The 13,885-nt window shown below is 49.3% G+C and overlaps 1 protein-coding gene across 3 annotated transcripts in view; it reads right to left on the reverse strand.

Moving 5' to 3' along the window:
• The window catches only part of RET (ret proto-oncogene), a 162,942-nt gene that overhangs the window by 22,852 nt on the left and 126,205 nt on the right, over positions 1-13,885 (reverse strand). For all 3 annotated transcript variants that reach the window (XM_077350867.1, XM_077350866.1, XM_077350868.1), the window contains 4 exons: positions 9,009-9,116; positions 5,854-6,068; positions 5,644-5,766; positions 3,725-3,795 (listed from right to left, as the gene is read on the reverse strand). In XM_077350867.1, the coding sequence (XP_077206982.1) occupies positions 3,725-3,795; positions 5,644-5,766; positions 5,854-6,068; positions 9,009-9,116 (517 nt within the window). The remainder of the gene's footprint in view (positions 1-3,724; positions 3,796-5,643; positions 5,767-5,853; positions 6,069-9,008; positions 9,117-13,885) is intronic.

Consider the following 13,885-nt stretch of genomic DNA (forward strand, 5'->3'; position numbering starts at 1 on the left):
ATTAGCATAAAAGAAAACAAGAATCCCTGGCATGCCTTCCTCGGCGCCTGGAATCATTGCAATAACCCTTCACAATATTTTTGAAGTCCATCTGTTCCTCCGTTCATGCCTTTTCCTTCAGTTAATATCTCCTCCACACCGTATTCTAACTCTCTTTATGGGGATGCCAAACAGGTTTTACGCTGATTTGGCCTTTATTCTAAGAACGACAGTCATTTAAAGTAAAATATTGTTTGAGTTTTTTTCCGGCTGCCTACCTTTAAGGTCTTGGCTCTAGTTTTCCCCTCAATTCCTGATCCTGTTGAGCTTGTAGACACATTTAAAATTTGAGAGGGGGTTATACCCCAAATGGCTGCCAAGGAAGGTGGAGCAAAACCTCAAATGGCCACCATGGCAGGCGGAGCTGAATGGAATACCTCCCTCCTCATGGGAAAGAGGAAACAGAATCAGACCCTGGCAAAGGAACGTCCTCTTGATCCTTTCATTATTCAAAGGAGCACATCCAGTAACAAGCCCTGTTTTACAGTGACCTCACCGGATTTCAGAAAAGCTCAGTCAGGGCACCATGTTGGGGAACCCTACCCCAAACGGTCCTTTGAACCAGTTCAGAGATTAGAACTGGCCTCATTTCACACAGTCAACTCCCAGAGTGAGGAGAGATTTGAACCAGGGTCTCCGCAGTCAAAGCCAGCCCCGGTCTCTCACAGCAGCCCTCCGTTTTACTGTTCTTCCAAAAGGCAGAGGTGGGGGGTGGGGGGATGTCTGTGTTAATGCTGGCAATTTTTCCTCCGTGTTTTTCCAGCAGCTGGCTGACTGTGTGTGGGGCGGCTCTCTTAATGCATTTGTGATTTGGTTAATCCTGAAAACAAACCACGTGAATGATGGAGGGGGTGGGAGAGCTTCTCGTATTTGGGGCCCTCACAGATGAACGCGTTACCCTGAGAACAGCTACGTGTGGGCTGGCTCTGCCGCACTGTGCGCTTGACTCGCAGCAAAGACAAGCTGTGGGGGTTTTATTGAGCCAGGTTGGAAAACAGAGTAACTTGTGATAAATCCAAGCTGGCAGTGGAGAAGTGCCCTTAAAAGACTGTGTGTGTGTGTGGGGAGGGGGGGGGAGAGGGATAAAAATTCCAGAGAAAAAGACAAAAAAAGTTGGGAAGCTATAGCTGTGCTCTCAGTGAGCGTAATACCTGGTGGAAGCTCCTGTTAAATCCGGCAAAATGTATGTGCTACATTCCTTCTCGACCTTTCAAGACCGTGGGGAGGGGCAGTCTTTGCTCCTTGGTTGTTAACTATGCAGTTAGGGCTGAGATGAAGACAGAGTGGGATAGTGGACAGCTGATGAAGCTATCCCCAAAGCTCTGCGGAGAAAGGTCATCTTGGAAAAGGGACCTCTTATCCTAGGGCAGGGGCATGCTCCATCCCAGGAAACATTGTCGGCCTCCGGCCTCTTCCATTACATCCCCCTTTCACCATTTTTTTTTCTGCTTCAGGTAGCAACAAAAGCAAGACACCAGAACAGAAAGTCCATGCTGTCAGTCCTGTTCACCACTATAATTTAAACCTCCCGTATCAGCTATAAACATGTCAGTATCTCCTGGCCCTTTGAGAAGGAAGATGGGTCTAGCCCAGTCTTGGGCTTCCAAGAGTGGTCTGTCAAGTCTCCCGAGGGGGGTGGCATAAATGGAGCAAGGTGGTGAGACAGCCCCAGCTTGCACTGGCTCTCTGGAACTGGCGTTCACAGGTACTAAAGGGAAGATCCACAGCATGGTGGCAGAACCCATGCTTTGCTCACCGAGAGATCTCCTCCCATTAAGAGATCTAAGCTAGCTGCCAAAGAGCCTTCTCTGCTTAGGCTGCCACTGCAAAGCAGAGGAGAGAATGTTAAGCCGGGTGGACCAAAGAAGCTGACTCATATCGACATTTTCCGCAGGGCCGCCAACCCACATTTGCCTTGGGGCCTTTGCCTTGGGCCACCTCTTCCTGCTCCCTCACAGGGGAGCGTTTGGCCCAGTGCACCTCATCTCCCCCGGGTTTGTGCTCCGGGAGCAGTGAGGTTCTGCTGCACTGCAGGGCAATGTGGGCCTGGGTTTGTGTTTATTTTTAAGAACATGGTATTACATTCCCATGTTATACTGCATATTTAGAAATTAAAAAATGCCCCAGGTGGCTCTGCTGGGTGCTGTCCAGGGCATTTTATGTCCCTTACAGCAGTGGTCCCCAACCTTTATTAGGCTGGGGACCGGCAGGGCATTGGGTCGCGCCCGCAGGGACCGCACCCGCGCGGGCCACACCCATGCTTCGGGCCGCGCCCATGCTTCGGGCGGCGCCCGCGAGCTGCGCCCGGCCGCGCCCGCGGGCCATGCCTGCGGTTCGGGCCGCACCCGCGGGCCGCGCCCGCGGATCGGGCCGAGCGGGCGCGGCCTGCACGGGCGCGGCCCGGCCCTGATTCCCTCTCCCCGCCCTCCCGCAGTAAGTAGCTTCCTGGGCCGCAAGCTTGCGGCCTGGGAAGTTTTTTATTGCGGGGGGGGCGGGGAGAGGGAGCCGCGGCCCCGGCGCCATGGCCTTTGCGGCCCGGCGCCGGGCCGCGGCCCGCAGGTTGGGGACCACTGCCTTACAGGATGCTGTAGTTTGACGAGGGTGGGGGAGGAGCTGGGCCAGGACAGCCTGCCACATGAGCCTTACCCAACATAGGCCCCATTGCTGTCCAGGGCAAAAAAGGGACTGGGGATTTATATATCCATGTTCCCTTGTCAAGGGGCGATGGAGGGCCTGATTCAGGCCACCCTGCCTGGGATGGCCCTGCCCCGACACCGAGCAGAACCGGGAATTTACCCCGCCACCGGACGAGCGCTAAAGTTGGGCAAATTCCTGGTGCAGAAACTGTCATTGTGATTTCTAGGGTCCTTAAGCTTTTAGAATATGTGGGCACCTATGGAATTCTGATAGAGAGTGGTAAGTAAAGCCACTAAATGGACACTGTAGCAGGTGGGGCCATAAGAAGGTAGAGAGAGAAGAAGCCCAAGTGTCAGGGACAAGAGGTGTCATTTTTTGAAATACCATGTGAAAGAGGTTTGGGAGGGGGAATAAAACCAACACACTAATGGCAGTTGCCACCAGATTGATAGCCTGGTGGTAAATAAAATGATTGCAACCTTCTGATTAATCATATAGTTATTAGAGTTTGGCTATAATTGTACATTCTGTCCTGGTTCAAGTCTGGTTCAAGTTCTGGTTCAAGTTCTGGACTGTTCCTCTCTGGAATGTAGTTTTTGATAAGCTCTTTCACAGAAGCAAAGTTTATGTTATAGCTGAGATAGTCCTCCTCAAGGTTAGAGAAATGGAAGAGGAGTGTGACACTACTGTTTATGTAAACAATTGGAGGGAAGGAGGAGATAATGGAAGCAACGTTTCAGAACCTGTCAGCAACTTTTTTGGTGGGGCTGGTTTGGTGGCTGCAGGGTAGTCCTGTGGGCTGTCCAAGGAGGGTGGAGACCCCAGGTTATTGGCTTGGCCTGTAAGGACATCACCTTTCCCTGCCTCCCATGGGAAATTATTTACTCTCATGTAACTGTATTGTTCTCAGAAGAGCGCACATTGTGAAATAAGGTTGTGCGTGACGGCGTTTGAATCGGCCATTCCAGGCTGATTCGGACACCACTGTGCACAACTCTAAGCATCAGTTGGGTAGCTCTTGGGTTTCAAATAAAACGCACAGACTTACACGTCGCTTTGCGTTGTATAGATGTGATCAAAAAGCGATTCTATGGCCATCCACTTGACAGGTATCCGGCCCTGGAGGGAGAAGGAAGACGATTACTGCTTGCGGGGGAGTTTTAGCACAGCTTCTCACGTCGCCCTTGACACGGACATTTCCCTTCTGCCACGCTAATCTTAACGATAAAAATGTAGCTATAGCATAGACCAGGAATAGATATCGATAACGTGTGTCTTAAACTTGGGGTTGGATCCCATTTGCCAGTACAGGCAGGTGCAGCTTTACAATTAAGGACACGTTCTTCATAGAGCTGCTTTCTGAGTAAATTGGGACTGCGCTCCTTTGCAAACAAAATGCTGAGTGCCATTACTAACATTCACTGACACTGTGAAAGAAGACCAATCCTAGCCATAAAGATGACTTGGTGCTCTGGCAGAATGTTTGCGGGGGGGGGGGGGGGAGGGGTTGGGGTTGGGGTTGGTTAATTTTCTGCAACCCTCTAAAGAATGAGCTCTTTTGAACTGGGAGCCCACCCATTTTCCAATTCAGGGAGCCAAACTGTCACATGCAAGCACATGGAGTAAACCATGGGCTGGCTTCTTGGATGACAAGCTGCGTTGGCAGAGGATGGTTTTCATGTGTATCCATGGGTGGTCACGGGGAGAGCTGCTTAGCCTTCCCCTGCCCGGGGCTGGCGACAGCATACCCTGAGGAGGGGCAGCAGCCAGGGCCCACGGGTTCTGGCAGTGTGGCTACTGTTGTCTTCCTAGCTGCGCATCTCTTCTGATTCCTGCACTCATGCTCTGCTTGGGAGTGCTTTTTCTCCCAGGTCTGCTTGGGAGTGCTTTTTCTCCCAGGTCTGCTTGGGAGTGCTTTTTCTCCCAGGTCTGCTTGAGAGTGCTTTTTCTCCCAGGCCACCGTGAGCCAGCCAGAGGTCCTACGCCAGTGGAATGACTGCCTGAGCAGCTGGAATTAGAAGCAGAGCCAGAGGAAGAGGAGTCTGGAAATGAGGGTTGCTTGTTCTGGCAGGGGCCGGAAGAGGTAGAGCAGAGATCAGAATATCATTTGGTGGCAGCATCTCCTGAACCAGTTGAGTGCAGGAGCCGACAAGAGCATTTTGACAACCTGGAGGAAGATGTGCCCATTTCATTGCTTGTGATCACATCGGTGCACTCTCAACTGCTGGGTACAGTAAAAAAAAAAAGCACCAGGCCTTGCTTACTATCAGTTGTGTTTGTGAATTCTGGCCGCTCGCATTCAGTAAATACCAGGCTTGGCCTTGAATGTGACAGATGCACAGCATTGCCAGAGAAGGGCATATGGGTGGTGCACAGAGTATTAGTGTTCCAGGTTGCCACAGCAGTGGTACTCAGTTACATCTAAGGCCACGGGGCAAAGGGTATGTGAGCAGCTTTGAATGAAGGTGGGAGATCTTGCAAGTAGGCAGTGCAGGGGTACACTGGCTGGTGGGGATCATGCATGGGTGGGTGAGAATCAGAGCACCGGGGGGGGCACACTGGTCACTTTCCCCCCCAAACCTGGAACTGGTCCTGTCTCTGCCTAGTGCATTTCCACTCCAACTCCTCACAGAGGATGCTGGCAAGCTTTTCCTTGGGGCAACCTGCATTCTTAAGCTTCCAGTTTGTGCTGGGACACTTCTGGGAACATCATTTTTGGATCCAGCTAGTGAGTTTTGAGGCTTAGTTCTGTGGTGAGGAGACGTCTATAGGCAGACAATTCAGTTTTAAGTAGGGCTGCACAGTACTTAATTCTAACACCTCAGGCAGTGTTTTAAAAATAAGTCTGGGTCTCTGTTCCTTGGTTCAGAATAGCTGCAACCTGCTAGGCTGGTGGTTTTTGTAGGCACCTGTCAAACTTCCCCAGCACCAAAGTCAACGACAGCCATGGGTGATTCTGAGCTCTACCTTGCTCCGCTTGACATAGGAGTCCTCCTCATACACGTCACGTGACAGACCAAAATCAGAAATCTTCATCTTACGCCCCTCGGCCACCAACACATTTCTGGCTGCCAGATCTCGATGTACAAGCTTTGGAGAGAAAGGAGAAAAGGTATGAACCATCACACCACCCGGCACGGAAGGGCCTGAAAAGGAGCAGAGGGAAGGGCACCATACCTTCATTTCAGCCAGATACTGCATTCCACGCGATATCTGCCAGGCAAAAGAAATGAGATCCCCCATTGTTAAGGCTCGCTCGTCTGGATTATCCAGGTAGCTGGAATTCCTGTTGGAGTCACTGCCCACGTAACTGGGCCCGACTTTCCGGCTTTCCCTCAGGAAACTACGCAAGGAGCCGTATTTGGCGTATTCCACTATCAAATATAACGGCCCTGAGGTAAAGAAAGACAAAGTTCATAAGCGGAGTTGGTTCAACTTGCTTAGCGGTAGACCTAATTCAGCATCCTGATTCACAGCGGTGAATCCTTGGAGGGCACAGAGACCGAGGCCTTCCCCCGACGTGACTTCCTGGCATGGGATTCAGAGTTTGACTGCCTCTGGAGGTGGAAATTCCCCTTAGTCATCCCAGCCAATAGCCACTGATAGACCTGTCCTCTACGAATCTGTCTAATCCCCTTTTAAAGATGGACATGCCTATGACCATCACTACATCCTCTGGCAGCCAATTCCACATTTTAATCCCTCGTTGATTAAAGCAGCATTCTTGTCAAGAATCGGATGACACAATTGTGCATTTACCACCAGAGATACCTAAAAACCAAGGGTAGATCTTTTCAACAGTTTCTTCACAACCTGAAGGGATATTTTAACTTTTTTTTAAGATAGAGATATGCAGCATGTTTGTTTGTGACCAATATCTCATTTTAAAGATTTCTTCCAAGTGCCCAGAATAGATACTAGGGATGTGCGCCTTGGCATGGTTTGGCCACCTTGGCAGCTGCGACCCCTCCTTTCTGCACCGTGGCGCTGGCCTCCTACGTCCCGCCTCAGGCTGCGGTGATTGCCAAGGTGGCCAAACCAAGCCGAGATGCACATCCCTAATAGATACTGCCCCACTTATAGGATTGCCAACCTCCAGGTGGCACCTGGAGATCTGCCGCTATTAGAATTCATTTCCTGATAACAGAGGCCAGTTCCCTTAGAGAAAATGGCTGTGTTGGAGCATGGGCTCTCTGGCTGAGGGCCCTCCCCACCCCAGGCTCCACCCCCAAATCTCCAGGCATTTTCCAAACAGAGTTGGCTACCCTATCAATGCCTACGTTTTGAACTAATACCAGAGAAATCACATTTTTGTTACGCTTTTTGAAGTTTAATATCCCTTTACTTTGTTTCGTCACCTACATGGGAGATCGCCTAAAGGACAATTAGTTCAATGTTTCTAAAAGGACAGACTTCAGAGATGCAGGGTAGGGAATTTGCATTCTGAAAATTATCCGGGCTGGGAAGTGACCTCACAGAATGGCACGCACAAGCAAAGAGAGGAAATGTGCTTATTTCTGGAAACATGCCTTGGGGTGACAAGCTGATTAACAGAGCGATGCAGCATTATTCCCAAAGTCAAAATGAAAAAGCTGTGACATTAAAAAAAATTAATAGAACATTTAATGCAGATCTTCATGCAAATTGGTTTATACAAAACACCCCCCTCCAACAAAAAAAAAAGCCCAAAACCGAGAGAGGCTGTTTAAAATGAGTGCATTATAATTTGGCAGCCTGTGGTAATTCTTACAGCATCTTTATACTTCCTGCACGCTAATTAGGTATGGCTTTTTAAAGCTTTCAAGTGTACACTTTCACAAAAGGGGTCTTGACATTTTGGTCCATTAGCGAAGCTCTTCCTCACAGCCAGCCACATGAATCATCTCCGCAGTGCTAGAACGTGGAATTCACACAGCTCTCGCCACTTAAGAGAGATCAGGGTGGATCCTATGCAATCACAAACAGAAGAAGATTGTGGAATAGATCTCCTTCCCTGCCCCCTACAGCTTCCTGCATCTCCTGAAACCTGCTCCCAGGGGCTACAAGACCCTCAGGAGCAGAGTGGCAAGGGGGCATCAGTGGAAACTGCCCTGTATAATATTTTGCTGTGTTGGTGGGATCATTTCTCTAAGGTGATTTCTGTCAGTTCCTCCTCCTCGCTGTAGCCCTGGCCAAATGTGTCATCTTTCTGCAGCATCCAAGTGGAGCATCTTCCCTAAGAGGAAAGGCTGGAGAGTCTGGCTTTTCAGTTCAGAAAAGAGACAACTAAGGTGGGCAAATGACAGAGGTTTATCAAATCATGCATGGGGTGGAGAGAGTGGACAAAGAAAACTTTTATCTCCCTCCCCCAGAATATTAGACCTCGAGGGCATCCAGTGAAGGTGATTGGCAGTAGGTTCAGGACAAGACAAAAGGAAACACTTATTTACACAGAGAGTAATGGTCTTCCTGGCAGCTGCTACCACAATGTTGGTTTCTTTCTCACTCATTCTTAACTCCCAGTGTGGTTTTTAAAACACCCCATTCTCCTCTGCAGCTCAGCTTCCTTTCTGCATGTGGCTCTACCCCTGCAACAGCCAACAAATGGCGTAGACAGGAAGGTAACTAGTAAACACCAAATGAATCCACCGCAAGCATAATAAACTGTTTAATGAGGGAATTTCCTAACAGGAGTGTGCTAATTCCCAACAGAACAAGTCCTGGTGAGATTCAAATGAGTAGCCGTGTTGGTCTGAAGTAGCACAATAAAAACAGGGACCAGTAGCACCTTTAAGACCAACAAAGATTTATTCAAGGCGTGAGCTTCCGAGCGCAAGCACTCTTCGTCAGACTGTGATCTTCTTACATGACAGTCCTGGTGAATTACCCTTGTTTTGGTAAACTTGATCAGCGTATAGCACAACTATCAATGGTTTATTGATTGAACAGTTTATTGATTTGATTTGGTGTCTACCCCCGCAACAGCCATTTTGTGTTTGGCTCCACCTCCTGAGGCAGACATTTTGTGGCTGGTTCCACCTCTTGTGGCAGCCATTTCATGCTTGCACCCAACACCCAGTGTCAGAATTCTAAAGGTGTTCTCAGGGTTGAAGAGGATGGGGATCACTGCACTGCATTCTACCTGATACAAAGATATGACAAAGTTACCTGCCCCAAATAGCTGGGGGGAGGGGGAAGCAAAACCCAAACAATAAACCATGCAGACATGCATGCCCTCTTCTCTGGGTGGATCCTTTGATGGCCTAGATATGCTAGTATTACTCTTGCAGCACACAGTTTTTACTGGAATCTTTTTGATCCCACCATCAACTACAAAAGACCCCCGCACTTACCGTCCTGGCTGCAGGCTCCGTACAGTTTGATAACATGTGGATGGTTGACCTGTTTCAAAAGATTGAACTCTGAAAGCAGGTCTCTCAGCTCACTTTGAGAAGCATTTTCTGCAGAAGAGGGCCAGAAAGGAGACACAGTTAATCAAGTTTCTCTCAGGGTCATCAGATTCCCCTAGAGCAGTGGGTGGGCTGAGGACTTCCTGGCAGGAAAACCTGGCCTTGGCTTGCACTGCAGTCAATGCGATGATGTTGCATCTGGCATGCACCATGTCGCCAGTGATGCGAGGATGTGTGGCTAACTGGGCAACAACTACGGTAGAGGTCATTTCTGCGTTTTTGCTAGAAATACCAGAGCATCCTTGTGTCATCAGTGATGTGATGACATCACGTCTGGTGCATGGTAGGAAGTGATGTCACTGCACTGCCAGTTACACAAGTGTTGGCCTAGGTTTCCTGCTGCTGTGTCCCCTGTCTGCCAGCTGATTAGTGTGAGGGGAGGGACCCCAGATCCGGTGTGTGTGGGGGGGTGGGGGCTCAGGACCAGTGGGTGGCTGGAAACCCTCGTTCCCCCATGAGGCTCCCAGGAAAGGTTGACGGCAAAGAGGAAGAACCAACATGGCATGGGCTGACTCCATCAAGGCAGCCACAGCCTTCAGGTGGCGAGACCTGAGCAAGGCTGTTAATGATGGGAGGTTTGGGTGGCAGTGGGAAGTGCTGTCAGGCTGCAGCCATCTCATGGCTACCCTCTAGGGCAGAGTTTCTCAACCTTTTAATTGTTGCAAAACCCCTGAAATATGCTTCAGGCTTTGCGAAGTCATTAGGCCACTCCCCCCTGCCATGCTCCAAGAAGTCACTTGTTTTACGGTGTGCATGGCATCGCTAATAAAATAAAATCCAGTTGCTTCACATGCAACAAGCCTCGGCCAGCAAGGATGCCTATGGCTGAGGCAAAATGGCCAGTGACTGACCCCCTTCAGGCCAATCACTGGCCATTTTGTGAGGGAAGGCAGATTAGCATGTCCATATATGGTCATCTAGCCAGGAGATTTTAAAGAAAATTAGTACTAAATATTTTTTTTAATGATGTTTTCCTTGCCAAGCTCACGAAACCCCTGAGGGGGGGGGGCTCCAAGAAACCCCAGGGTTTCACGAAACCCTGCTGTAGGGTATCCCAGGCAACCCTGTATTTTCTTGGTAGACTCTGTTCCCAGTACTAACCAGGGCTGACCCTGCTTAGTTTCTGAGATCTGGGCTAGGTGGCCTTAAGTCAGAAGCAACTTGATGGCCCATAACACACACAATACTACCATGTCCTCAGACAGACGGACCCTCTTGTTACTTGGCTGTCTTTGATTCTTCCTTGCCGGAAATTAGTATGCTGTTCAGGTGGGGGAGGGGGGGACACAAGGAATGTTTGTCATGTGATGATTACCCATATAATGAGACAGCACGGTCATTTTTATTCATTGCAACACAGGTGTTCAACTATTGCAGGTGTTTATTTACAGCTTTTAAATATTTATACCCTGCTGTTCTTTTCTGAAAACAACCCCCCCAGGGGGACACTTCTGTTCCACTGAGATGGGCGCAGTCTGCCTGCTGAAATCCTCATTTCTACTGAAAAGAAACAGAAGTCCTGTCCATTTTGTTTGCCGATCTACTTGCCCTAACTTGACAATGTGTTATCCAGTCAGCCAAAAGAACCTTCGCATTGTGAGGTCAGCAATGAAGGCAACAGTTCCTGATAGCTGTTGAGAGAAAGAGGCCCCATGAGGTCATCGGGGGTTCCCTGAGGGGTGACTCCTCACTCTTTACTCCAGAGCAGAACTCACAGACCAGCGAAGCAATGAAGTTGGTTCTTATATGCCGCTTTTCTCTACCCGAAGGAGTCTCAAAGCGGCTTACAGTTGCCTCCCCTTTCCTCTCCCTACAAGAGACACCCTGTGAGGGAGGGGAGGCTAAGAGAGAGCCCTGATATTACTGAAGAAGAAGAAGAAGAAGAGTTGGTTCTTATATGATGCTTTTCTCGACCCGAAGGAGTTTCAAAGCGGCTTATATTCACCTTCCCTTTCTTCTCCCCGCAACAGATCCCCTGTGAGGGAGGTGAGGCTAAGAGAGAGCCCTGATATTACTGAAGAAGAAGAAGAAGAATTGGTTCTTATATGACGCTTTTCTCTACCCAAAGGAGTCTCAAAGCAGCTTACAGTCGCCTCCCCTTTCCTCTCCCCACAACAGACACCCTGTGAGGGAGGTGAGGCTAAGAGAGAGCCCTGATATTACTGAAGAAGAAGAAGAGTTGGTTCTTATATGCCACCTTTCTCTACCCGATGGAGTCTCTAATCCGCTTACAGTCACCTCCCCTTTCCTCTCCCCACAACAGACACCCTGTGAGGTGGGTGAGGCTGAGAGAGCCCTGAGATTCCTGCTCTGTCAGAACAGCTTTATCAGTGCTGTGCCCAAGATGATGGCTGAAGCAGGAGAGGTCAAAGGAGCAAAAGCGTTTAGACAAATTCTGGAAAAAAGAACTGAATTCACCCAATGTTGTCTTGCCAAACTGGCTAGTAAACAACAATGTGTGTTTCTAAGAGTGATGAAGGCAGATTTCCACTAGGTACTGGCATCCTCCTGTCCACATGGCTTGAGCCAGAGGGCCAGGCCTCCTCATGGAGAGAAGATCAAGAAAACATGTTTCACTCCATACCTGGCAGCTTCCTTTTTGAGGAACATACTTGGGTGTATATTTTCAAGATCTATATTGGAAGATCTATATTAAGTGGTCTCATACCTGACTGGGAAGGGGCCGTAGTCGAGTGATACAGCATTTGCTTGGCAAGTCCCTGGTTCTGTCCCTGGCATCTCCAGTTAAGAGACCAGGCAGTGACTGACCTCTGCCAGAGACACTGGAGAGCTGTTGCAGTTTGAGTAGCCAGTATTGTCTTTGATGGACCAATGGTCTGAATCAGCAGCAGCAGAACAATTTTTTTGAAACCTGCTATTTGAAGGAGCCTCTGAGCGGCTTACAATCGGATTACAATCACCTCCCCTTCCTCTCCCCACCACAGATGCCCTGTGAGTTAAATGAGCCTGAGAGAGCTCTGAGAGAACTGTGAGTGGCCCAAAGTCACCCAGCTGGCTCCATTTGGGGGAACAAAATACAAATAAATAAACCCTGTTCTCCGGATGAGAGGCTGCTACTCTTAGCCACTAGGCCAAGCTGGCTCTCAAGAAGGCAGCTGCATAGGTCCTAACATGCATTTTTTAATTTTTTCATAAGAGATAAGAAAAGAGGACTATCAGCTAGGGTAGGCAGTTACACAGGGCACGCCACTCTTCAGATTTCTGGCAATGGATCCTCCCACTCCTTGGCCCCACTAGATTCCTCCTGGGGCACGCCCGGTTGGCTGTTGGTTGCCGTAACAACCCCTGAAGCTTCTGCCATAGCATCCTACTGCAGAGGAAGGTACAAAGCCTGACCGGGGGGGGGGGGGGGGTGCAGGCCAAGGACGGCCGCCTCGCAGGTGAGTCATCTGGCAGCTTGGAGCAGGCCGCTGGGAAGGGAGGATGGGCTAATTGGGCAGGAGGAAGAGAACAAACAGAAGGAACTCAACTAGCAGCCCTGAAGTGGCCTAACTGAAAGCCCTCTCTGATTATTATCATCACTATTTATCATTATTTATTATCCTTTCCCCAAAAGATTATCCTTTCCCCCCAAGAGGGAGAATATTTCTTCAAATACTTTCTCACATGAGAAAAACACTGTCACATATTCAAACAAACCCCACAGACTGACCTCGAGGACGGGCCAGAGGTGGCCATGTGAAGGTACAGGGGAATGATCATTGGGCATAACTGGCCACAGTACAAGTTGGGTTATTATACAAACTAATTTTTGAAGAAGGCTCAGGGTTTAGAGGACTCTGCCCAGTACAGACAGCTTGGCTAGGCGACCTTTGGCTTCTCTGTAGCCCTGCAAATTTCTAACTTGAAATTATTTCCTCCCCTTTGCTGGGCCTTCCAGAAACTTCTTTCCAATCCATATAACGCGCATGCGCTAGTCTTGTCAGCCACTGGTTGCCTTCTGTGTCTTACATCACTGCTGTATACTTCTGGTCAGCTCCCTACTTGGAAGGGGAGCAACAGCCATAGGAGGTCAGAACAGAATACTAGTAAAATGGCTCCGAATTGTCACCAGACGGGGAACTTAGGGTGGGGACTCTTCTTTCTCACATGTTTTATTCCTCCTTCTTAGCCTTCCGGGTTCCTGTGCTTGTATTCCCCCTGCTTTGCCTCCAAACAAGTTCCTTCATCCTCCTGCCCTCCCTTCTTTGGGCATACAAGAGTGCAGCTGCATTACAACTGGGAAGAGGGCTCTAGTACAATCTGGTGCTATCGTCTCCTCTTCCTCAGCCAAGAGATCTTTCATGCAAGAGCACCTGGGAAGAGCCATGGGAAAGGGAGTCATGGGCATGGGTGGGCGGGGAGGTTGGCCCAGTCCCCCTTCCAAGCCAGTCCTCTGTTTTTGCTATGTTAATAGCAACAAGCCCAAAACACTAGGAAACAACAAAAGCTGGAGATCTGGCTCTGGTACACAGACCAAGAAGGGGTGGACTGGAGGATTCTGGAGGATGGAGAATTTGATGCAGGGCTCTCTTGAGCATTATGTAGCTCAATTTTAATGGACTGATGGGGAAAACCAAGTTTTCTGAAAACCTCTTTGCGAGGCCTTTGAAAATTTCAGGGAGCGGAATGGGCCGTAGCAGGTCATGCCCCCCTCGTGTCCTTGTGAAAGTGACCGGACTCCTTGGCACAGCAAAATGTCACAGATATATAAAACCCATCTAGACACCCAAATATAATGTGTATATGTGAGGGGGAGA

Source organism: Paroedura picta, chromosome 8 (assembly GCF_049243985.1).
Source record: "Paroedura picta isolate Pp20150507F chromosome 8, Ppicta_v3.0, whole genome shotgun sequence".
In the NCBI taxonomy this organism is placed as follows: domain Eukaryota; kingdom Metazoa; phylum Chordata; class Lepidosauria; order Squamata; family Gekkonidae; genus Paroedura; species Paroedura picta.